This window comes from Hyposmocoma kahamanoa, unplaced genomic scaffold (genome assembly GCF_003589595.1).
Source record: "Hyposmocoma kahamanoa isolate Upper Pololo Valley unplaced genomic scaffold, ASM358959v1 211, whole genome shotgun sequence".
Lineage (NCBI taxonomy): Eukaryota > Metazoa > Arthropoda > Insecta > Lepidoptera > Cosmopterigidae > Hyposmocoma > Hyposmocoma kahamanoa.
In genome coordinates, this window is record NW_020653732.1 from 2,603,589 (window position 1) to 2,630,789 (window position 27,201).

The following is a 27,201-nucleotide window of genomic DNA, read 5'->3' on the forward strand; positions in this document are numbered from 1 at the left end:
AGGTGGAATATTTTCTTCAAATTTAAATGGAACAAATACTGAGGTACCCCCAATAAGAAAAGAATCAACAAAATCGGTTCAGAAATGCCAGAGTTATCGCGTAACATACACACACAAAATACAATTGAATTGACAACCTCCCTCTTTTTTGAAGTCGGTTACTAATAATACGGTTTTTTTAATGCGAAGTCCGCAGTCGACCTTATTGACTAATCAATAAAGACCTAAGTCTCTATCTGAGAAAATAAATGGCGCCCCACTGGAATACGGGCCATGTGAAGAACATTCGTTTCTATTAGTAATAAGCCTCTTTTTACGATGCGGCCGAGAAAAGTTGTTAAGCAAACCAAAGCGAAACAAATTATAGAACAGACGAAGTATAGCATTGATGTTTTGTGGTGACGAAAGTTTAAAAAAAATGTTCTTTGTAAAAATTACAAAACAAAGCAAGTCATGGGATATGAAACTATTTTTAACGGACTTCAAAAAAAGGAGGATGTTCTCAATTCTACTCTATGTTTTTTTTGTATGTATGTTACGCGATAACTCCTGTATTTGTGAACCGATGTTCATGATTCTTTTTTTGTTCGAAAGAGGGTATCTCTATAGGGTCCCATTTAATTTTGAAGAACATCATCCACCACTAAGGATGGCTGTTCACGCATGAAGATTCATTTTTAGAAATAACGCCTAAATTTTATTATAAGCAGCAATTATTTTAATGGCTGATTTTGCTATTCTCCAATTCAAGGCGTTTTTCTCTCGATATACTTTGAGAAGTGAGTACCGATTTTTATTATATTTTAGTGGCGAACTAGGAGATGAATCCGGATTTGCGCACTACCCGGTAACCGACTTCAATAAAACATGGTAATTATATGTAATTCCACGTACGTTTGAGGTCGGTTTTTTTTAGTACTCTGTACTGAGATTATTTGATATCTTTTTTTAAACAAATTGACGTTCCGAGTCGTATACAAGGCTTCAAGTTATTTTATTTTAAGTCATCTCAGTTGTGTGTCATATATAGATAGATTGGCAATCAATGGCAGGATTTTGTACGTTTAGTATTCTGGTTGTAGTGGCTACCCATCGAGGTACTATTCAACAGCGATTGCAATTTTTTGATATTCGGCTTTTCAGTGATAATTTGATGACGTATTCTACTAATTATTTGACATAGAAAAAAAATCCATGGTAGTTTTATTATGGTAACATCGATCGTTAATGAATGAAAATTATGTAGGCAGCAGACAAGTATACGGTCACCGTCGCCTATGAACGCCTGCAACACCACGGACGTCACAAGCGCGAATCCTTTAGGACCCTTTTGAAAGACTCCATGCTGTATCCCTGCGGGAAAACCCCGACGGGATTGCACAATCTAATTGTACGTAGGAGGAAGCTCCATCACTACCATCAATTAATGCCGTCACTGTCATTCCACTGACTGACCCGTTGAACTGCCATTGCAACTAGATTTTAGCAGTATAACAATATTGTCCAAGTACCAGTGGTTTTCAAGAAAAAGAGGTGACTTGGGAGCCTATTGTCATGGTTACGGCTGTATCAACCGGTAAAGTCGTCAACTATAAATAGGTACATGCCCTATAGACTACCATACATAATAATAATAATAAATAAATACTATTGTTAACACGTATTACTTATATTTAAAATTTAGATTATTAAAACTGAATAACAAAATATAAAATTGAAAATTAAACTAAACTAAAACTAAAATCTACAGATGATTAGTAACAAAATTACTTATGATCTAAGTGTAGCCTGTCCGCTATCATGGCCCGTAACCTGCTCGCCAGTGCCGCCGTCAGGACAACTTTTTTTGGCTAATTATAATTTTCAAAATCGAATTATAAAATTGACCAAAACGAAATCTATCGGTTTTTACTAGAACCTAAACATTTATGATGTGTAAGCAAAATGTTTCTTATTATGGAAAACATAAATATAAATTACGCATGTATACACCTCTGTGACGCATAAATCTCTTCAGGCTTATACAATAAACAACGTGTATAATCGCATAGGGCATCTTGTCGCTTCTGTAACAGCACTTATATGCGTTTATTCTTGTATTTTATTTTGTCCTACTTTTAGATATTGTGTCATGCAATCGGCAGTTTCGCTATTGTAAAGTTTTATTGTCATACGCTTATCGTTTTACACAAACACCTAATAGTGCAAAGATCTTTAAAATTACTGTGTAAATTAATTTGCACAAGAATTTAAAATAAAAATATCAGTTTCAATTTCATTTAAGCGTGAAACACACAAAGAGCGGGTACGGGTCGGGACCGCGGCGGTTCTAATTCCATGTATTTATATATGGACGACAATATACGGAATTAGACCCGCCGCGGTCCCGACACAACCCGACACGCGCCCGACCCGCACCCGCTCTCTCTGTGTTTCACGCTTTATTGCACCACATACAGTTCACAAAGATGTCAAAAAATAAACATACTAGTTCTTATTATATGATACCTTGCAAGTGCACAGCAAATCAGGCCAGAGGGTACTTATTCTATAAACAAATAAAAATCAAATATCTGTAACAATAAATAAATCTTAAATAACTTAATCATGCTAACTAATAACTATATCACTTGCTATCATTTGCTTAATTTCTATAGCCCTGTATTTATAATATAATATTGGGCGAACTCAATTTTTGTCATCCAAGAATTCGTTCAGACTATTAGCATTTTTTAATAAAAAATGTTGAAATTTTTTATTGAAAATCTTAATTCTATCTACATTTTTGATTTCATTGGGTATTTTATTATAAATTTTTATAATACCCATGTGGCTTTGTATATCGTACACTTGGTATAACAAAGCCACATGTGATCATACGTCAAAACTACCATCTGTTAAGTAAAACGCGGCTATATGACAAAATATTTTTTTGAGATACCTAATTATAATAAACTATATTCCAGTTTTAGAACATCGAATTTCTGCATCTTTACCATTGACTTACAATTATATGGACGTCGGGTCCGCGCTAAAAAGTGTCCGAACTTGTAGGGCGTTAACATCGTATACAGAGCGTAATTCACGCTTTAGTCTTCGTTTGTTCGACTGACAGCGAAGCAAGCAAAATTAGACAGTACTGCGATGACATTACAATTTAAATTCAACGTTTTAGCTTTTTCATATTCCTTTGCATGTCACTACGATTAAATAGGTTGACTTGGGACATTTTTTTCGTGGTTTTTGTATTAGACCCGTCGCCCATTTATCTTTACGGTAAGTTTCAATATGTCAGACCTGACTTTAGCTGTTTTGAAATCGAGAATTTTGAACTCAATCTCGTGCTATTTAAAGCCGATATTTGACTACTTGTCACTTAGCCGCGTATAGTTAGTGGACGGCAGAGAAGTGCTTTAATCACCTAAAAGTGATAAAATTTTACGAACTAACATGAAACAAATCATGTATATTATGTGAAATTATTGTTTATAACTCTCCTATAAAAAAAAGTTATCTGCTAATGTCGTTCGTACAATTTTGAAACCTCTCTCCTGAAAGGTTTAAAGGTTAATTTATTTCCATCGTTTTCGTCTTTTTATATTTAATAGGTTTATTATTAGTGGCCGTGGGTAATATGCTAAGGGTGTACTTAGCCGCGCACCCGCACTCTGCGCATTAGGGACGCTACCCGCTTCCGCAAAATGGCACTAAAGCAGTCCACTCGCGCCTCGGTAAACATTCCCGAAGCAACTTCAACAGCATTCTGAGAGCGGCATTATACTGGACGCACAGGGCGCGATTCGCTTTCTGTGTATACTTGACCCACAAGCTGCACGTGTAAAAAGATTGGCAAAATGCTTTAAAAAGCTTTGTAAACAATGAAAAACTTACACAACTTTGAAAGGCATGAAAGCCGTTGTAACACCCGCTCCACAGGACGACTAAAGGTCGTACCGCGACGGTTAGCACTCACTGATAAAAATCCGCGCGTAATCGGCCCGGCTTATTAAGAGCACCTACCCGTTGACTTAATAAATCAGTACAGAGTACTAAAAAAACCGACCTCAAAAGTACGCGGAATTACGTCTATTTGATAAGTTTTATTGGAATATCCCCTAGTTCGCCACTATACAGGACTTGACATAGGAGATAATAAAAATCGGTTCTCACTACTCAAAGTATATTGAGAGAAAAACGCCTTGAATTGGAGAAATGGCAAAACCAACCATTAAAATAATTGCTCCTAAATTAAAGTTAGGCGCTATTCATAAAAATGAATCTTCATGCGTGAACAGCCACCCTTATAGGTGGATGATTTTCTTCAAAATGAAATGGAACCACTATGGAAGTACCACCTTTCCAACAAAATAAGAATCATGAAAATCTGTTCACAAATACCGGAGTTATCGCGTAATATACATACAAAAAAATACAGTCTAATTGAGAACCTCCTCCTTTTTGAAGTCGGTTAAAAACTACGATGTTTTATTGGCAGCTTTGTGACTGTTCATTCACACAGTTCGTACTATGACGCGACTCAACATTAAATAAATAAAAATATGTTATTCCGTAGGTTTTTCCGATGCACAGAGGAAGTAAAAATAACGCTTTTTAAAGCATATTGTCAAAATTTCTACACCGGGAGCCTATGGGTCAATTACACCAAACGGCCGCTGGAGACCGTACGTGTACAATATAATAATATTTTTAGGATGATGTTGGGGCTGCTTCGTTTTTGCAGTGCGTCGGGGATGTTTACAGAATATGAGACGGATGGTTTTGCTGCCATCCTCCGAAAAAAGACAGCATCCCTGATGCGCAGAGTGCGGGACAGCCCCAACAGCATCCTACAAACTGTAGCTGGTAGGAACACCTCTCCCATGTGGCAATGCTTCGTAAGGAGGGTGATTTAACCAATTGATGATGTACAAACATTTACTAACACTAGTTTATAAGCTCTTTTTCTATTATTATTATTACTAACAAAATATGGAACTTGTCCGAAATAAAAGTATTTTATTTTTTTTATTTATTAAAGTAATATTGTTCTTATGTCAAATTTAGCAATCTTAAAATAGTTACTCGGACGCAGTGGGAACAATACTATTTTCGAATTTACTAAGTATTGATTTGTAATGATTAAGAGTTATGTCGAACTTATTTATTTACATGTCGGTGAATATCAACAAATTAATTTTATTGTAAATTTTGGTGGCGCAATTTTTTTTAGATTTTCCAGTATCCGAGACTCGTTTGCAATAAAATGAAACATTTCATTTACATATACGTGACCGGGACATAGCCATTTCCATTAATTTCAGAGATATAAGCAATTAAAAATTTTTCTCGCCACCAATACTTAGAAACGCCACCAAAACGCTTATCGGTTGCACCAGAATTGCGTATTGCCACCAAAGTTGGAATATACATAAAAACAAAGACAATTAAGTAAATTTAATTGTTTCTTTAAATTTAATTGAGATAAAAATTTTTTTGCTCCTTTAAAACGACGCACAGTTGGAACTTTCTTCTGCTTTTTCTTTTTAATATCATGTGACGGGACGAACGAGTCATGCGCCTGATGGTAAGCTACACGCCTGTCCATAACAGTGGCAGTGCCACTCAGAGCTTTAAATAAGCAAAGATTTGAGGAGCACTGCCACTGCGCCCGTCACCCTGAGATGTAAGTTGGCAAGTCCCATGTGCCTGTAACTTCACCAGCACCCTTACCCTTCCAAACCTAACTATGCTAACATTATTGCTTGGCGGCAGAAATAGGTCAGGTGGCAGTACTTCCCTGGATTTTAGGGAATGAGTTCATTGTTAATTAAATTTTTATTGAATTGATATTCAATTATTTTTTGTGAAATTACTCTACTGTTTGTTGTGAGTTCATTGTTGCTTTAATTGGCAGTTGAAGAACTATGATACACAACGCCATCTCTAAGAATGTTTCCTAAAGATAAGTTGTAGAAACCCAAATGTTTACCATGAGGACATACGGTAGGTTTGTCCGGACATTGAGGTTTGATAGGCATCAACATCATTCACAGCCTGATTTCACCCACTGCTGGGTATAGGTGTCCCGAAGTTTGTGCCATCCATCACGGTCCCGTGCTAGCCGCATCCACTGACGCCCCGCGACAGAACATGTCCGAGACAGACATACTGAACGACTCTCTCCAGCCTCTCATTTCCCACCGTGACAGTGGTATTTGAGGGACTGGAGAGATTCGCCATAATCTTCGTCTTGGACATATTCATCCTTAGGCCAACTCTCAAAGAAGCATCATATAGTTGTTCCAGCATCCTTTGCAGATCGTCGAAATTTGCAAATAGCACGAGATCGTCCGCGAATCTTAGGAGAGACATCAATGGTGTTACACCATTGATGTTAATGCCGCGCTTTTAACGCCAGATGATCAAATCAATACCAGTAATGTCATTCCCAAACGACACTGATTGATCTGTAGTTGTCTTTAAAAATCCTCCAACTCCATCCGGGGCACCCGTGATTATTGCGAGTGTGGCCATGACAAGGGTGCCCAAGAGTTGGAGGATTATTAAAGAGAACTGTAGATCAAAGTGTCATTTGGGAACAACATTACTGATATTGATTCGTTTATCTGATATTGATTCGTTTATCTGACATTGAAACCTGCCATTGATAATATTAAATTTAAACCTGTAAAAAATTACGAAATTGAAGAAAAAGACTGGCCTTTTCCTGGTAACATGAATTTTCTTCAGGTTGTAAATAAATTTTATTGAATGTCAAGATGTTTCACCACTATGACATTCAATTATTTTTTTGTGAAATTACTCCACTAGTTAGTTATAATTGTACCAAGTGTTATTTCTTCAGGTTATTTGGAAAAAGTAACAACTCTAAATTAGCATTCTGTGCCTTATTTTGCATCAAGCCTCAATGTCTCGATAAACCCACCGCATGTCCTCATGGTAAATATTTGAGTTTCTACAATTTATCTTCAGAAAACATTCCTGGAGATAGCGTAGTGTATCGTAGTTATTCAACTGCCAATGAAAACAACAATGAACTAATTTTTCGTGTTTGACGTTCTCAACAAAATATTTAATCAATGATATCACCGTTAATTTAAGTAAAATACAAATTTAAAAGATCGCTAAGGTACAAATAGATCAAAAAGTAATTAAGTAATTTTACGTTATCTGAAAAATTATGAATAACACTATCTTTCTAAGTTTATTGGGACAAATAAGCACAATACTTTAAAATATTTTTCGAAAGTGAACGTTTTATTCAAAAGTATCACAACAATTTAAAATCTGGTGGCGTTTTTAAGTTAAGGTGGTAACACAAACGCCACCAAAACCACCAAATTTGAGCCACGTAAGATGAAATCTCAAAAAATAAATTAAGGGAAAAAATAGTAAAAGCTTAAAAATCATACCGAGACGATTAAATTGTGATAAAATAATGACAAAATTAGTCTCTTAATTTGGTTTTAGAATACGACCTTGGGATAAAACAAAAATTGAGCCCAAATGGAGCCAGGAAAACTGAATATTTTTTGTCTCACGTGCCACCAAAGGGCATATAATTACTTTTTTGGCGGGAAATTTTTCGCTGCCAGGTCCTAATACACAACTACAAAGTACTTTGTGTACACAACTGAGGCTTGCGCGGGGCAAGAACGTAATGGTTTTTAGTTAAACTACTTACCAGTTGCAACCAGTTGAATATTTGCCACCAAAACTACAATTTTCGCGTGGACAAAGTTTGATCAAGTACCCAGTCTCCCACATACTGGTAATTGCAATACTTTAAATGATTTTAGTTAGTGCTTCTAATAGTGAATAACATACATGGAATTGTTTTTCTTAAAAGGGACATTAATATTTTTTATTAATTATTATTGTACAATGAATATTCTGAAATTCTTGCCCTAAACTCATTTTACGTCTAATTAAACTGTAAAAAATAATCATTAATATTTCTTCACTTTACACCTCGTTTCTCAGCCTGGACTCGCAAAATTTACGCATGAGATATTCACCCATATATGTCTTCAATATTTTCTTTATTTTTTTATTTTATAGTAATAAGGAAATCATTTCTCGTTAAATAAAAATACGCGATGTTTTTTCGTAAAATTATGACAGCGCCGTCTATATGGTCCTTGGCGACACTAACAGTTGACACTAGACTATAATTCCGAATTCACAACGTGACAATCAAGACTCCGCTTGTTTTATTTATTTTCCTTCATGAAAAAGCGGAAAAATATTCGTTATTTTAATTTACGCGTAGAAGAAGTATTGTATGCAATCAACATTGAAGTTTTAATACTTCGTACTCGGCAAAGTCTCTTGGCCGAAACACGGCACTCGACTTTAAAAACCCTCTATTGCATTCATTGACTTACAATTATATGGACGTCGGGTCCGCACTAAAAAGTGTCCGAACTTATAGGGCGTAAAAATCGTATACAGAGCGTCATTCACGCTTTAGTCTTCGTTTGTTCGACTGACAGCGAAGCAAGCAAAATTAGACAGTACTGCAATTTAAATTCAACGTTTTAGCTTTTTCATATTCCTTTACATGTCACTATGTTTAAATAGGTTGACTTGGGACATTTTCTTCGTGGTTTTTGTATTAGACCCGTCGTCCATTTATTTGTAAGTCAATGATTGCACTGCATAAAATACTTTTTTTTTTCTAGTAAATGATAATGAGTGTGACCATTTTGTCGTATAACAGTTGAAGGTCCCCCATAAAGTCGTGACGTAAAAGTTGTTAAGTTCTATCTAAAGTGAAAAAGACGAGTTTCGGCACAGTGTGAATGAGGTTTTACGGGGGGTAAAACAGAATGAAAGAATGTTAGGGGAGTTTAATGAATGGTTAGAAGAAAAGCGTGATAAATACAAAAGTGCCCAAGTTAGTTTTGTCGCCAACGGCGTGACTGAAAATGGAGTAAGTGTATTAGAATGTATTGTTAATGAATCTATTTTTTCGCTTCCAAAACCGCGTACATTTATCTTTTTTTGTGATGCCAAACGTTGGAACGGGATGGTACAATACTGGAATAGTTAAAAAAGGGTGGGTTTTGTATGCCATAAGAGTACATTGTCATAAAAAAAACCAATTGCTTAACAGTTTCTGCAGTGCATCTACCATGTTTGCAGAGGCGCGGGTGGATGATTTCTACGCCATCATCCGTAAAAGAACAGCCTCACTGCTCAGCAGACTACGGGGCAGCGCCAACAGCATTCTAAAGGTCATACCTGACCGATATGACTTGCCTGTAATGAAGTCTTTCATTCGGGTCCTGATCAAGTAGTCTCATGTTAGTATATTTGGTTGGGATGCGAGTGAAAGAATTGACATGTATTTTTATTTTATTTTATTATTTTTTCTTTGTCACTAACATAGTTTTTAAGTTAATTTTGGTAAGATACTAACACTAATGGACCATATTATGTTGTTGTCTGAATAAATAATTATATTATTATTATATTATTATTAACACGCTTAAGCGAGTTCCCAGTCCGGGAAGTGACGGTCCGAAATGTCACAGGTGTCCGAAGTGTCATTTTATCTCTAGGTGTACAAGCGATATTAGTTTTTTCTCGGATTTGAATCGGACCTGGTGCACAAGCGACATCCGAAATGGGTCCGAGTTTCCTAGATTTGCACAGTCTCGGATTTGGAACAAACACGAATCGGATGCAACACTTTGATTGCTCGAGGCAGGATACTACTAATGCCATCTATCAAATTCATTATTATCCTATTTCAGAAATAGGTAAGGTGGTATTTTCCTGGATGAACTCTTTCACATAGAGGTCTACTGCTACTAAACTACCGCTGTGTGTGTGAATGTTACGTGATAATTCCGACAAATTTTGTTAACCTATTTAGAATTGAATAGAATAGAATAGAAAAAAATAGAAACCATTTATTACGTAACACCACAACACAATAATACGCAGTAAGAAATTAAAAAAAGATAAAGCTAAATTAAAACAAAAATAAAATAGATTACCAAAAAAAAAGTAAATAAAATGATTTATGATAATAAAATGAAACTTTAATTAATACAGTGAATAGCGACATCTCTCGCCAGGACTGGTAGCTGTAAAGGTACTAACTGGGTGATAAATCTGTCAAACATTTCTCATAGATGGCGCTACGACTAAAAAGTCGTTGGAAAAAACCAATACAAAGACACGACGCAAGCACATAGAGGAATTCGTGAGGTCCGTTGGTTCGTTCCGTGGCTTAGTTGGTATAGCGTCTGGCACGGTATGCAAGAAGATGTCGGTTCAAATCCGACCGGATCGAAGGAATTTTTTCTGAGTGTTCGATCTTTGTATTAATAATTATAGCAAACTAGTGGAGTAATTTCACTAAAAATAATTGAATATCAATTCAATAAAAATTTAATAAATAAAATGAATTAAAAATTACATCTTAGTAATAGGTAATGAAATGACAACAAAGCTAGTCAACACTATTGTTGTACTAAGTAGATGTCATGTGCGCGACTGTGGCGTATGTAAAAGGATCCACTCAGCTAATGTCACCGCCGGGAAAAGGCTGTGACGCTGATTTTCAGTTGACCCTAAAACCGAGTGATTACCGGACGTGTGTCTGATAATTTAGATGATTCTTGTTTTGGAAAGGGTAATTACCTCTGTCGTCGTCCCATTTAAATTGGAAGAAAATATTCCACCTCTAAGGTTGGCGAATTAGGAGATGAATCCGGTTTATAGGATTACACCCACTTTCCGTTAACCGACTTTAATATAACTTGGCTAATGGATGCATTTCTACAAATTTTTGAAGTCCCTTTTCATATTATTTTAACCATTTAAACCATTTATTTCCACACACATCAATTATATAACAAAACTAAACGTAAAAGATTACTTATATTGTAAGATTACTGATTAAAATTACTGATTTGCGCGTGGGGGACAGTCTCAGCATTTACTGAGTGGCAGAAGTCACTCAGCACTTGTTTTCAGCCTGCCCCCGATCTTTGCAAACACATTTTGTAATGGCGCTTGTTTCGCAAACTTAGTAATCTGAATAATTTAATAAATAATTCCATTCTGTTAAATTTAATAAACAATGTCTATTTAAACATCATTGTACATTTGACTACGCTTTTCTGTATGTATTTACCTATCCATATATATATCATATTGTGCGCACCCTAATTCTAAACCAATCTATCACTCTATTAATTAAAACCATTCATTAACACCGAACCACCAAAACAGTTGCATTTATTCTATAGGTAAAATTTTTACACTTGAAAACATTGACTTACAATTATATGGACGTCGGGTCCGCGCTGAAAAGTGTCCGAACTTATAGGGCGTTAAAATCGTATACAGAGCGTCATTCACGCTTTAGTCTTCGTTTGTTCGACTGACAGCGAAGCAAGCAAAATTAGACAGTACTGCGATGATATTACAATTTAAATTCAACGTTTTAGCTTTTTCATATTCCTTTACATGTCACTACGTTTAAATAAACTTGGGACATTTTTTTCGTGGTTTTTGTATTAGACCCGTCGTCCATTTATTTGTAAGTCAATGCTTGAAAACGTCATTTTTTTTAAGCTACTGCTCGTTCATTACGCTGATTTCCCTGAACAAAAAACTCTAGGGATTCCTCTTTTCAAATAAAGTAAAATGCTATGGAATACACTTTTAATCATAATTGTGTGGAATCTAGACTCATGTAGTCTTTGCATACTTCTTTATCTAACACATACTCTTAAATTTCGTAATCATCATTCAGCCATACGACGCCCACTGCTGGGCATAGGCCTCCCCCAACGATCTCCACGACGATCGGTCCTGCGCTGCCCGCATCCATCGGCTTCCCGCGACCTCCACCAGATCGTCGGTCCAACTGGTGGGGGGCCTACCCACTGAGCGACGTCGTCGTAATTTCGTAATATGACTTTTCAATTAAAATACTTTTAATGTAAGTTTTAAACTTAGGAAATGATTATCTTAATATATGCTCCGGAATTTTATTGGAATAAAAGTATACAGTTCCCCATAAAACAATCGTTTACCTCAGTTAAACGAAATCGTGGTACCGTGGTACCACGCGCATACAAAATATTTGAGTAAATGTACTGTGATGCCACAAGTCTCTTTAAACTTTTCTCTGAGAGAATAATATCCCTGAACGTACTATATCACAACCATCTTTACCGCTGTTATGTATCGTAAACAAAGTGATGATGCCACAAGATTATGTGATTTGATAGTGACGCACGAAAGGCTGTAAATGCTCTCATTGCATGGTTACATTGTTATCTGCTAGAGGCAAATATTGTGTCGAGCAAAGCGTTCTCATGACCCATGCGTGAATGTAGTTTATTTTCATATATATCTTTTACGCCCTACAATATCTTCCTGTTTTTTTTGTTATACGCTTGTAACTTGTAGGGCGAAATCATGGGTTCGCAGATACGGTTCTCAGAATTTACCTTGCACGATTGCATATTGAAGTATAACTTACGAACCAATGAATCATGTTACCGTCTTAAGTTTGTACTTTGTAAATAAAATGTAATTTGAGGATCTAGGAACATGCATTGTTACCGGTATTTGCCTTACATACATTTGTAATGAAAGAAATGTTTGTTCAGCTTAATAGAATTCAAGCAAAACAAGATAAGCTGAAACGGAGTCTACTCAGCATATGTTACAGCTCACCTGCTGTAACGCTGCTTTTCAGTTGATATCGCTTTTACAAAATGAGATGGCACATACTAGTGTGGTAAACACTAAAATTATAAAATGTACCTTAAATATTAACTAAAAACAAGTAGAAAAACTACTAATAGGAACTATTACATGACTTGAAAGTATATAAATTACTACACTTGTCAGGGATTATTACATGAATTGAATGTATATGAAATACAGCACTTCATCATTATCATATGCAGTCAAATACAGTTTATTGTTAATGTAAATTGTTTCTGTTTTGTAATTTAAAAGTTTTGTTTTCAAAAATGTTGTTGGGGAGGAATATTGTAGGAACATATTTAGCATTGTAATCGTTTTTTAGTATTGGTACGCGCCTCGCGCCCGCATATGTTGTATAATCAAAAGTGTAATTATAATTGGAGTCAAAATCATACGGTTTCCACGTGGAATATCAAGAATGCAAATTATACCCTAAACTATAATTAATGATATTTTCCAATTCCAAAAATATTGATTTAGTATCTTTTGTGTACTTCGTTTTTTGTGTCGGTATTATAACGACTATATCTTCAAAATTACCTGATCAGCATTTTAAGGTTTTCATAATTTTGTTTTGTTTATTTTGAAGTCAATAAAAAGAGATTTTATTTTATTTATAATTATTATTTGCTTTTTGTCTTTAAATAAAGAGAACCCCGAAAATTTGTACGTTTACTTCATGGCGTCCAAATTTAAACTTTCTATTGTCCTCGTCACATAAGCAAAGTTGCAAAAAAATAAAGTTTTTTCATGTTTTAATGCTACAACCAATTACAAAATTATATTTATAACTTAGAGACAAAAACCGTCTTACATGATGTCGAATGAAGATTGACTAAACACAAATTCTCCATTGTTTCAGGATATCGACTTCGATGGCTTCCAGTGGTTTATAAATACATTCCTAGAGGTGAAAGCACCAGATGAATTATGCAGGTAATTATTATTACAAGCTTTGCAAACGTTCTAGAAACGCGCGATTGCATCGCGACACTTGCCATTTACAGGCGATAACCATGGATTTATATATTTCGTAAACTGGATCGCGCACTTCGATATACCAATATTACAAATTTACACGTTATTGGGTTATGTTAAGGTTTATTTTAAGTAAAAGTAATAAACCGAGACACGTGAGATAGCTCTAAGTAGCGGTCCGTCCTTGTCTAACAAGTTGCCAACGCTAAATAAAATCATCTTAAAGGTAATAATACAAAAAAAATATATCAACAATGAAACCTTCTATTATGAAGTAGCATATCAAATAAGTGTACTAATTTGTATTATGAAATAATATTAGTAGTTTTGGTTATCCTCAAGCGGCCACATTTTCTGTAAAAATTAAAAAGTTAAAAACAATATGGCTGGCTGAATCATGAACACTTTATTAGAAAGAGACGCATTTTTTTTTAAATAAATAACGCACACACTCAACATAGCCCCGCACTAGGGAAACCCTGTGTCGCGGGTGCCATGGACACACACTTAGACAACCACAAATTACACCCAAACTCACGAGAGAAACAATTGTAGGCCATACAAATATTTCTCCCGGCCCGGGAATCGAACCTGGGACCTCTGCGTAGCAGTCCGGTATGGTAACCGTTCGGCCACGGAGGCAGTTACTACTGCATTGCATTACTACTTTGAAGCCTCTCACTCTGTTCGTTTTATTAACTTAGAGCGCTTTCCAGTTTAATATACAAATCCGTGGCGATTGCATCGATGCAGTCGCGCGATTGCATTGCTGCTCAAAGTCGCACGTGTGTGTAAAGGATTCGCGATTAGATTTAGTAGCACAAGAGCTTCTTGTGAAAGAGTTCATCAAGGGTAGTACTGCCACCTTACCTATTTCTGCTGCCAAGCAGTAATGTCAGCATTACTTAAGACTTGTGAACTCATGTCTCAGTGTGAGGGGCGGAGTGGTAGTCAGATCTTTGCAATTTAATGCTGTCAGTGGCACTTTAATTGTTATGGACAGCTTACCATAAGACGCACTTGTTCCTCCCGTCACTTGATGTTATAAAAAAAGCTACTGTATCGCATTTGTATCGCTGCTTGAAGTTGCCGTGTGTAACCAGTCTCAGGGTCGTATTCCAGAGCTCTACTCATTGCTCAAGTCATGACATGAGTATGATTTAAAGCACTAGAAATCATACTCAAGTCCTTGCCATTAGGGTCGTATTTCCAGTGCTTGAAATCATGCTCAAGTCTGCTCAAATCCTGACTTGAGCATTGAGTAGAGTTCTAGAATACGACGCTTAGAGTTCTAGTGAAATCGCAAAGACTTGTAGAAGACAAATCCCATGTGCCAATTTCCGCAGCACCCCTTCAAAATAGGAACGAAGTACTGCTCATATTACTGTTTGGCGGCAGTAATAGATGGCAGTACTTCCCTGTACGACAACTTTCACAAGCTCTACTACTACTAAAACTATCTATTATATTCAAATTACAAAACATTTGCGCTACAGTTTCTTGTTTAGACGGACTAGACATATACTTTTACCCCACGACGACCTATTTATTATATTTATATCTTTATGCGTAGAGACTGGAAGAGGGTAACCCTAATACGTGTTTGAGCGAGCGGAAAATTGAACATAAAATGCATGCAGATAAGGTGGAATTTATAATCCAGTACACAGTAAAAGGCAAAACGAGAAGACATGGTGATTTCTGTTATATCTGCGTGCATTTTGTGTTCAATTTTGCACGCGCTGAAAACCCTTTTTATGGAATAACCGCACTTGAAGACGCGGTACCACAGACATATAATCTAAATAGATGCCGCAAGTGTACCTGCTTCGCGTGCCCAATGTAAGCTATAAACACTTAGATGGCGCTGCTACGCTTTAGGAAATACTTGACTCTGCTCCTCACCATCCCAACCCCCTCGTGGTGGCTGCATCCAATTACGATCATCTCAGTGAACACCTCCACCGCGTACGTAGGACAAGTCGGCCAAGGAAGGAGGATTTCCCTCAACGAACCTTCAAAGTGGCGAGAGTGATGGGGTCGTCATCTCGCTACTTTGAAGGCTGACCAGATCGCAAATCAGTCCATCTCCACACGCACCAAGCGTCCTCGCCGGTGAGGTCGTAGAGCCCCTCATTTCAGCACCTACACTGGTAGATTCTCTCCTATAGCACGCCCTTTTGGAGGAAATCTTCAGTAGCGCCCTGAGCTGAAGTCTGTGCCCACTTGGGCGCCCTTAGGCCCGCTACTTAGTTTTAAGTTTATTTTAGGGGTTATGAGCCTTCCGCTCGCCCTCTTCAAGGTACGCTTAAAAAAAGGTACGCTTCAAAACACGCCCGGCCGTTATCGTAGTTAAACATCAGTAGAAAACGCGAAAAATGCCTAATTGTGCCATTAGAAACTGCAAAAACGCCACAGCTGTGAGAAGATTAATAAGCAGAGCCGTATCCTTACAAAGTTATGTAATTTTGTAATCAGAATACGCATAATTTATTTTAAAATCTATTCTTTTCATTTTGAATTAATTTCGAGAAAATAAATATGCAAACGATGCCGCTTGATTCGTAATACATTGCGGATTTAACTTGATACGGTCCACTTGTGTTCCTTCTTCAGTAGGCCATTAATATCGAACGAGCGATACTTTCGTATAACGCATTCAGTTTCGTGGTATGGCCGTTTCGTCATATTTTTCGTAAAATTTTACGACTAGTGACGTTCACTTGACATTACACAGTTCTCGATTCTGATCGATTTAGGAAACAAAGGAATGATAATTAATATTCTTTAATCTTAATACTTTAGAAAATATTATAAAAATATTCTATAAAGTTTATCGTTGTTGTTTTTTTTAGTTTTCCGGAACAACTTTTTTTCACAACACTCATTAATAAAGGACTGAATAATCTTATTCTGGTATTATTTTTCTGTATTAATATTTCACGGTTTATTATAATCAACAAATACTTGAAAAATCATTACTCTAAATACGTGTTGCGTCTGCGTCATCAATTCAATCAATCGCTTTGCCGTGTCGAAGGGTTTCCCATCACTAAATAGAGCTTACGTACTCGACGGCGGCTGTGCATCACACGATCCTGTCGTGCAAACGACCAGGCGGCTGCCGTGAACCGACAAATTGTCGTCACGATCCAGTATGAGTAGCTAGACACGACAGTCGTTTAACGATAGAAAAACGTCCACGACACAGTCCCAAATCTTTCTACATAAGTTTTGTTTATAGAGCCCCTCCCTACCAACCTCTTGGTTGTGTTGGAGGGGCACAATGACCTGTGGGAGCAAATCCGCACGGGGAGCATCTAATTCAGGTCTTAACCCTAGATCAACCCGTTTGCACGGACTTCATCCGGTTCTCTGTAAGGCTAGTCCTCACTTCCCGTCGTGCTCTGCGCAACTAACGGTTGCCACCACTAAGCAGTCGACTCTAAGTTGACTATCAAATCTCCTCATTAATTGCGGAGCTGTAAAGCACGCTCACTTCTCAACGCCGAATGAATGGCGTCTCTCCAGTTCCTAAATTCCTATGCGGTTCGTCACAGGCCCTCGTCTAGACTGCCGTTAAGATGCGCTAGCTGCGCGCGGGACGAACGCTGACTGACTGACTTACTGACCCTTAGGATATATATAACCTGTGCGCACACAGGAACCTTATAAGTTCAGGTTCTGACCCCAGATCTGCCAGTATACAGAGTTGTCACAGACCTCTGTCACTTCACCCAGTTCTCGAGAGGCTAGTGCCTGGGGTGAGCCGCCCCGGGTACACGTGCAGTACTCACCCTATTTCAGTCACGACAGACAAGCTCCATATCTTTCTACGTTAGTTTTGATTATAGTGACCCTCCCTACCTACCCTTAGTGCATACGAGAAGGGCACTATGACCTGTGCGCGCACAGAAACCTTACAAGTTCAGGTTCTGACCCCAAATCAGCCAGTGTATAGGGCTGTCACAGACCTCTGTCACTAGATTTCTTTCGGTTCTTCGAGAGGCTAGTGCTTCGGGTGAGCCGCCCCGGGTGCACGTACAGTACCCTCCCTATTTTCCAGATAGGTACCGGAGCTATAGGCATGCTCACTTCCCCTTGCGCATTGCACAACTAGCGGTTGCCACCGCTAAGCCGTCGACTCTGAGTCCACTACCAAATCTCCTCATTGGTGGCGGAGCGGTAAGACACGCTCACTTCCCGACGCCGAAAAACGACGTCTCTCTAGTTCCCAATAACATAAGCTGCTGGAGGGATCGAAAGATATCTAGCTTATCCTCTACTAGCTCTCCGGGCTAGTACCGGAAATGCCAGTCGCAGTGTCCTGCGACAATGTGCGGACATATCTTCCAACTTAACGTTCCCCGTGAAGCAATAGTCGTCCAACGATAATTAAAATGTTACGATATAATAGGAACGCGCCCTAAGGATGCTAGATTATGGGGTGATCCGGTGGATATCACGAACTTTCCGCTAATCGATTTTAATAAAACTTGGCAAATATATGTAATTCCGCAAATCAGATGTTCCACCTAATGAAACATGGTAACCGTTACTTCCAGACATAGCGCCTGTCCTTTTAGTATTCCAAATGCGTTGCCGGCTGTAGAATATATGAGCTTAATCGTGTTGTGATTACGCTGGCTCTCCCCGGCCTTTAATTTGGAACACAGGTGTCGTCTCACAATGGCGGTAGTACTCATCCAGGCAAATTTTGCACAGACACTGCAAAACCGTCAGTAAAATGGTATTTAATGATTCAGTTTGCAGTGCAGAACACGCTTGCCTTAGTGGGTAATCAGCAACAATCGGAATAGATAGAGTTTTTTTACCTAAACTTAGAGGAACATAGACAAAAAATGGAGACTACCGTACGACAATATTTTTTAGGTCCGGACCTGTTCGGGGTTCGGCAAATCACTTGGGTACATTAAAAATTGACGTTATTGGGGACAGGCAGGTACACTATATTTATCTTAACTTTGCGACACAGTGACATTCGATTTTTTCACGAAAATGTCATATGACAATATTTAATTGGGACAATAGGATCTCTCGATTGGCATTAGTTTTAGAGAGTTATAGTGAAAAAAATCCAGTGTCAGCAATACTATATAATAATATTAAATTTTTCATTAATTCACTAACTAAAATAATATTCAAGATTCGTAACAATGATGTTTGTATATTAAGGTACAAATTTCGTATTGAATAAATGAAAACTCTATTCAAATATCAAAGTCACCTTTGCGCGAAAACGGCTCACCAACAGACTTCTTGCCGTTCAGTCAATGTGACCGTCAATGTGCGGGGTGTGGTCCGGTATCTAAAGCTAGGGAAGGGCGGACACTGTCCATTGTCGTTACTTTTTTGTTCTCTGGCAGTAGAGTGTTTTGAAAATAAAAACTTGAAAGAATAAAATACAGAACTGTATTACTGTACTTACAGTTAGTTAGTAGGTTATTACTTGGTGTACACTCCGTATATTAAGCTTGGTGCAGCAAGCGTACAGCTAGCTATATGTGAAGACTAACAATCAACAATGCTGAGTCTTCAACCTTTTTGTCCACATCACTCAATTGTTTTCTTATTCGTTTTTAGTATTGCGTTTCTCATGTTTTGTGGAGAAATAAATGTCTTTTTATTTTTTATTTTTTATTTATTTAGATACTTATTACTCCACTGGCTCAGCGACCCGAAATGTGTCACAATCTCCGAAACGAGATGGTGCCATTTTCTTCGGTCCTGCGCTATCTCTCGTCAATTGATGACTTGTAGTTCGCGCAATTCATATCTTTCTGCATTAGTTTTGATTGTAGTGACCCTCCCTATCGACCCTTAGGGTATACGAGAAGGGCACTATAACCTGTGCGCGCACAGGAATCTTATAATTTCAGGTTCTGCCCCAGATCAGCCAGTGTACAGGGTTGTCACAGACCTCTGTCACTTACTGTGGGCGACCAACCCAGATAGGCTCTCTTCAGGTTCCAATCCTCTCCCATCCTATCTAAACGGCCGAGCCAGCGAACTCTGTCCGCTTTGGTTTCGCCGATGATGTTTGGCTGGACCACGAGCTCTTCTATTTCGGCGTTAGAACGGACTCTCCAGCTACCATTCTCTCTTTGGACTGGCCCTAATATTTTCCTCTCAGCCACCAGGAGTTTGTTCTCTTCTTTAAGAATGAGTGTCCAAGCATCACAACCGTACGTAAGAATGGGCACTTATGACGATCTTGTAAATCTGAATTTTGGCTTGACGGCTCGGAAATTTGAACACCAACACTTTGTGTAGAGCTGCACTACATAGTATGTTTTTATTTTTAAAAGAATACAAAAACTTAAAAGTTTTACAAATAACTTTGTATATTATACTCTTAAGATTATTAGCTTTTTATATAGCCTCATTGCTAAATTTAAGTTGATTCGGTCTGTTACATCTAGAAATATCAAGTTTTCCCTTTCAAAACGTTCTACTGTAAAACCGTGATTTTGCAGATAACCGGTTACTCTGGTACCGTGGGTTGTTAATAGAAGTTTTGACAATAATGACACAACTTTATTGTTAATTTGAAACAAATTAATACCGTTTTTCTTGTTTTAACTATGTGCATTAACATCGTCTTTTATTTCTGTAGGCATCTATTCCTATCATTCGTTCGCAAGGACAAGCGACCGGCGCTACGCGAAATGGCCGCCGCGAGCTCGGCCGCCGCCTGCGCAGCCGTCACAGCACATGGGGACCATCAGGTAATTACACTTTTACTTTGTTATTTAATAAACGAGATGCTATATAAATGAAGCAAACATTTTCTTTCTTCATCCTGTAACGTTGTCAAAATTGAGATATTAGAATAAAATAGAATAGAATACATTTATTACATAACACCACAACACAATAATAAACAGTAAAAAATAAAAAGTAAAAAAAATAAAAAATAAAACAGAACTAAATTAAAACTAAAACAAACTAAATTAAAACAAACAGAAAATGAATAACAAAAAAGAAAACTAAATAAAATTAATTAAAAATAAAATCTTAGCAATAAATAATTATGCGACCACAAAGGTGGTCAACACTATTGTTGTACTAAGTAGATGTCATGTGTGCGGCTGTGGCTTATGTAATAGGATCCACTCAGCTAATGTCACCGCCGGGACAGGGCTGTGACGCTGATTTTCAGTGGAATATATATCGGTAATTCTGGATTGGTAATATAATTTAAACTTTACCCCGTTGGCATATCGTTGAAAGTTCAATACCATCAACACCTATTATTACAAGTTAAGACGTTTTGATATTATATTGAAATTTCAATCAATGTACTGCCATCTAGCGGTTCATTGCTGAACGACGACAAATTGCAGTTATTAATTTTAGTTCTCCAAACAAGAAGCGACCATATTGCAGGGGTATAATAAGCTTTACTTTCGTTTTTGTAACAAAAAAATTTATTAAAATAAGACTCCGATGATATGAAATACCACCACGGGTAACATTTTTGGCGAGGCTGTCATTTTTGCACTCCAAAACAGCATAATAAGGCGTTTTTCTAGGATTTTAGAGATTTTGCACGAAAGAATGACACAACCGTACCATACAAAGCGAAAATGGCGGACTGAGCTCAGATAGGTCTTTCTAGACCTTTAGTTGGCACGCGTCTGACGCTAACTAACCACATCTACTGTATTTATTATTTTGTGTTGCTACCTAACCTAACCGAACTTATCACCGTTTGGATTCAATTTAGATCTATTGTTAAAAATTATTTCGTCCTTCAAGAGCTATTTTTAGCGCAAGCGTAAATGGATCCACGATTTGTCTCAATATCACTGTCTCTATAAACAATACAAACAGATTCTGAAAGCTTTGTCATCCTGGTAATTATTACAGAAGCCGATTTATCGACGACGATTATTCAGTGTCCCATCGAGCCATTCAGTTAATATGAAATTTCAATAGCTGTTATCCGACGTGAAGTATTGACAATATGAAACTGAATTGGTGTATGAGACAAAGGACGCTTGTGGAAACGCTGCAGCGGCACGGCAGACCCACTGTCTGTAACGCTTCTTTACTACAGCGACATCTCCAGTCAGCTGCTAGTAGCTGTAAAGGTACCTGGCTGAGTGTAGAAATAGATTTCTTACAGTTGAATCTACAGACTAGAAAGAAGATACTACAAGACGCCTGCAGGCATTTGAGATGTGGTGCTACCGACGCATGTTGCGCATTGGTTGGACACGGGGGGTCACGAAAAAATCCATGCTTCAGCGTGTTCATATGTCCCGGAAAATGATGCCATCTATCAAAAGGCGCAAAATAGTGTATCTTGGTCACGTGATCCGGAATAATAGATACACGCTGCTACAGCTAATAATGATGGGCAAAGTACAGGGAAAGAGACGCGTTGGGCGAAGAAAGAAATCGTGGCGTCCGGAACATCTGGGAGTGGACCGACATTGCCTTCGTCGAACAGCTGTTACGGTTGGCTGCTAAAAGAGACGGGTACAGGAAGCTGACAGCCAACCTTCAACATTGAAGAGGCATTATAAGAAGAAGAAGAAGAAGAAGAATCTACGGCAAAAATGTCCTTAAAAACCAAAAACAAAGATGTGCGACAAGTACATAGAAAAATTCATAAGGTCCGCTAAATTCGTTCTATAGCTTAATTGGCATAGCATCTGCCACGCTTTGCTAGACAACGCTGGTTTAGATCCAGTCGGACCGAAGGAAGTTTTTCTTAGTATTCGATCTTCTGCAGTCCTTGAAGATAAAAGTCAGCGGAAATTATAGCTGGTCCCAAAATGTTGCGTAATTATGACTAATCGTTGATGTGCAGCTGGCATTGCGGACGCTGGACGAGAAGAACCTGGGCTGGATTCTAGGTTGGACCAATTTGGAAAATTAATTGCTTCTGGTGTGGCTGTTCCGGATAGTGAATGCTTTGATACTCAGTACCTGATACGCATCACCGCAGTCCTTGAAGACAAAAGTCTTCGAGCAGTGCGTGTTGCCAGCGATGACCTACGGCTCTGAGACGTGTTCACTTACTATGGACCTCCTAAAAAAGCTCAAAATCTCTCAACGAGCCATGGAGCGAGCAAAACCCGGCATTCCTCTACTTGATCGAATCAGAAATGAAGAGATTCGTAGAAGAACGAAAGTCACCGACATAGCTGAAAGGATTATCAAGTTAAAGTGGCAGTGGGCAGGGCACATAGCTCATAGCTAAAGGTCGTCGGGGCAGAAAGGTTTGAAAGGGTTGTAACCCTAACTAGCCGTGAACAGGTTCACGGCAATGAAATGGCAAACTTCCGGTCCACAAAATTTATTAAAGAAGTAAAGTTTAAAGAAAGGCTGTAACAATATAAAGGTAAATGTAAAAAAAACACGTATAACAGTATAAAACACTCCCTACACTTTATTATTAAGGCACTTACCCCTAAATGGGCCGAGAAACTGAATTACAGAAATAGATACATGAAGGGTGTAGATTTATAAATTATTACACATGATTAGCTTATTAACAGCTCTGACTGTTGTGGCGGTCGATCTGGGAGTGACCGTGGTACGAAAACAAAATGAGAAATTGAAGGAAGATGGACCAATTCAAATTTAAAATTTAAATACAAGTAAAATAAAAAAATGATAAGATACAAGAGGAGAGAGGCGATACAAAGAGGTGAGATGACGGTGTAAGGAGGTCACACCGTTACAGGGTCTCGAATGGAGACCACAAACCGGAAGGCGTTCAGTGGGACGATCCCCTACTAGATGGACGAAGGACCTGGTAAGGGCGGCGAGTAACCGATGGATGCATGTCGCGTCTGATCAGCTAGTCTGGAAATCTTTAGGGAAGGCCTATGTTCAGCAGTAGACGTCTTCCGGCTGATATGATGATGATGATGATGTTCGATCTTTGTATTAACAAACTAGTGCAGTAATTTCACAAAAAATAATTGAATATGTTGGAGGTCAAATATCGGGACATTAAACAAACTTAAAAATTTCTATAATCTTATCGTTTATTATCTCCCAACAAGTACAAAAGTAAATGATTTAACGTGAAACTTAGATGTGGGAGACAGGAAACTCATGTGCTATGGCACTCCTGGCTGCCCCTCTCGTAATTTTTATTTCACTTATTGTGACTGCAAAAGTGGCGCCCGAGTGTCACAACAGTAGCGCTGCAGCTATCCATAAGCGTGTAATTTTAAAGCGCCCTAAAGGTGGTTTTCCACCGGTGAGACGAGGCGAGACGAGACGAGAATTGAAATCTCGCCGGCCTATTTCCATCAAAAACTCGCGCCAGCGCGCGCTGTGGTTGTGGATAGTGAAGATTCAGTGTGCTCGTAAATTATCATTATTAAATATGTTAACGGTAGAAGAATCAGATGAAGCAATATTTTTTTTATCTAAAATCTAATGTACTCATCGAGTATATAACCAGAAATAGAGACCAATGCCAAATGCCATTTAATTTGTTCGAAAACTATTTCGTTACTGTGATAATTGCGCTCCGATTGGCCAGCCCGAATTCGAAACAATAGACGGATGTCGTCAATGGGTGTCGTCAATTGTTTCAGTGCAGCTCGACCAGTTTAACCTGAATTTACTATAATGGACGAAAATTGCAAAATTACATATTTATTATTTAATTACCGTTTGTTTTGTAATTAGATGTTTTGATGTTTTTCCCCACACCGCCCAATGGAACAGCACGCCATTGTTAGAGATATTATCTTTATTACAATAAATACAGAATATTTTTTGAATATACGAAGACAAACACACAGGTCAGTTGTTAGCGCTGTCTATATTTCAGTGCAAACGAGAGTTGATATTTATAAGTGATGTACCACTGATGAATTACCAGGAATGTTTTGAACTTATTTCGTCTATATTTCTTGTTATATACTCGAGGAACGTACCCCACAAACTCGCGATTGATAGTAATAGCCAGCGCGAGATCGTCCGAGCACTTGCGAGCTAGCGCAAGTAATCGTGTTTACGTTGTAGTACCTAGGTACAGTGTTTCTCAATGTCCTTTGGCAATCATCATCTATCCGAATGCAAACGAATATAAATTTCCAAACCCATTCATTGTTAGATTTAAAATCTATTTGAATTTTGAACAACGTACTTTATTATTGTTTTGATTTCCTTATGAACTATATGGAACTGTCGGGATGAACAAGTCGTGCGACTGGTGGTAAATACTACACGCTTGTCCATAACAGTTACAGTGCCACTCAGAGCTTTAAATTGCAAAGATCTGAGGGGCACTACCACTGCGCCCGTCACCCTGAGACATAAGTTGACAAGTCTCACGTGACTATAATTTCAGCAGCACCCTTACCCTTCAAAACCGGAACACAGTAATGCTGACATTACTGCTTGGCGGGAGAAATCGGTAAGGTGGCAGCGCTTCCCTGGACGAACTCTGTCACAAGGAGCTCTACTGCTGCTAATTTAATAGCTGCCGTATTTCAATAATTTACTTCATGTGAATTCACAAAAATATACAACAAAAAAAAACAAGTTAACAAAAATATACAGTAAAGGATAGGAAAAGAACCTGATTTATCTGTTTTAAAATATTATTTACTGTTCCGATTAAAATACCACAAGCTACAGAAACACATTTTTGGATTTTTTTAAAATAAGCATTGTAATCTTTCTTGAACGTATCAGATTCTTGTAAAAAATACAAGTACACGCTGTAAATTTGCTGTGCCTGTGGCTTTAGCGGCTTTCCTCCCACTGGATAATAAATAAAAAATGTAATAGTAACTTTATATACTTTCAAGTCGACTGTGTGGTAAATGAGTGTAAAAATACGTCAGACAAACATAAAATAGATACTAACATCACATTCCACAAGGAAGTAACGCGTTTCACCTTTTTATTTTATATAAATATTCACTAAAACCGAAAATTAAGCTACTACTAAAACTAGCCTACATGAATTTGATTTTTGCCTCACTTGTGACAGTTCGTTTGATATGAAACTATCATTCTATGCGTTATAATTTTAAGGTAATACACTTATTTTGCAAATGATGTCACACTTTTTAATTTTTATATCAAAGGCTTTTCAAAATGGCGGTTATAAATTTGAACGTAGGAAATGAAACAATTTTTCCGGATTTAAATCGCGTATATTTGTTTTTTCAAACAAACCGACGTTTCGGGCCCTTTACCGGTCCCATGGTCACGGTTTCAAACAAACGTCAATTTGTTTGAAAAAACAAATATACGCGATATAAACCCGGAAAAATAGTTTCATTTCCTATGTGTAACAATCGCGAAAACCTAAGAACTCGATATAAATTTGAACGTTAAAGCATCTAACTGGCAACCACATTATTATAAATCTCTTATATGTGTAACTAAAAATGAATATTTTTCCGGTTATTAATCATTGCAATTCAGTCCGTATCTGTACGCATTTCTTCATCTGACATAAGCTATGTTAGTACATATGTAGCGATGTTATAATCACTTTCCACGCTGCTCGAACGGTTATTGGCTTCTTGTAAAAAATACAAGTATACGCGGTAAACATTGACTTACAATTATATGGACGTCGGGTCCGCGCTAAAAAGTGTCCGACCTTATAGGGCGTTAAAATCGTATACAGAGCGTCATTCACGCTTTAGTCTTCGTTTGTTCGACTGACAGCGAAGCAAGCAAAATTAGACAGTACTGCGATGACATTACAATTTAAACTCAACGTTTTAGATTTTTCATATTCCTTTACATGTCACTACGTTTAAATAGGTTAACTTGGGACATTTTTTTCGTGGTTTTTATATTAGACCCGTCGACCATTTATTTGTAAGTCAATGGCGGTAAATTATCCGTCGTGTCTGTGACTTTAGCGGCTTTCCTCCCGTAGTATAATCAATCCAGATCTTTTCCACCGAAGACGCATTAGGAGAAAATTGAAATTTCGTCATACAAATTTCAATCCTCGTCTCATATTACCTCTCCAGTGGAAAAACATCTTTCAGTCAGGAGTTTAAGTATACATGTAAAAGAAATAAATTTTCGTTAGAAAATATTCATAGAAATCTATCTTCGTTGCCGCAACACAAAAAGTGATTTTTTTTCATAATACAACCATCAAAATCGAGGACCGAAATAGGCAATCATTATTTACGTTCCAGCGCGTGGAAATATGAATGTAACTAAACTGAATACAGATACAGTAGTAATCACAATGCCTTTTTTTTTGGGATATTTTGTCGAAGAGCTTTACTGCTACAATCGATGCCATGAGATATCTGATCCCTAGCCGACTTGGTTTTGAAAGCCTTCTTACGCAATCAACAGAAAATTGTTAATAATAATAATAATAATAATAATAAAATTTTATTTATTGAGACAACTGAGATCCAATCAAATGTTAGTAGGTACAGACTTAAAACTATATTAGTACTTATATTTTAC

General features: G+C 37.6%; 1 protein-coding gene across 1 annotated transcript in view; it reads left to right on the plus strand.

Annotated features, from left to right (window-relative positions):
* Positions 1-22,654, plus strand: part of LOC113227524 (diacylglycerol kinase 1-like) — a 105,000-nt gene extending 82,346 nt beyond the window's left edge. The window contains exons 3-5 of the mRNA XM_026460461.1: positions 13,628-13,701; positions 20,381-20,492; positions 22,586-22,654. Of these exons, the coding sequence (XP_026316246.1) occupies positions 13,628-13,701; positions 20,381-20,492; positions 22,586-22,654 (255 nt within the window). The remainder of the gene's footprint in view (positions 1-13,627; positions 13,702-20,380; positions 20,493-22,585) is intronic.
* Positions 22,655-27,201: the final 4,547 nt, after the last annotated feature.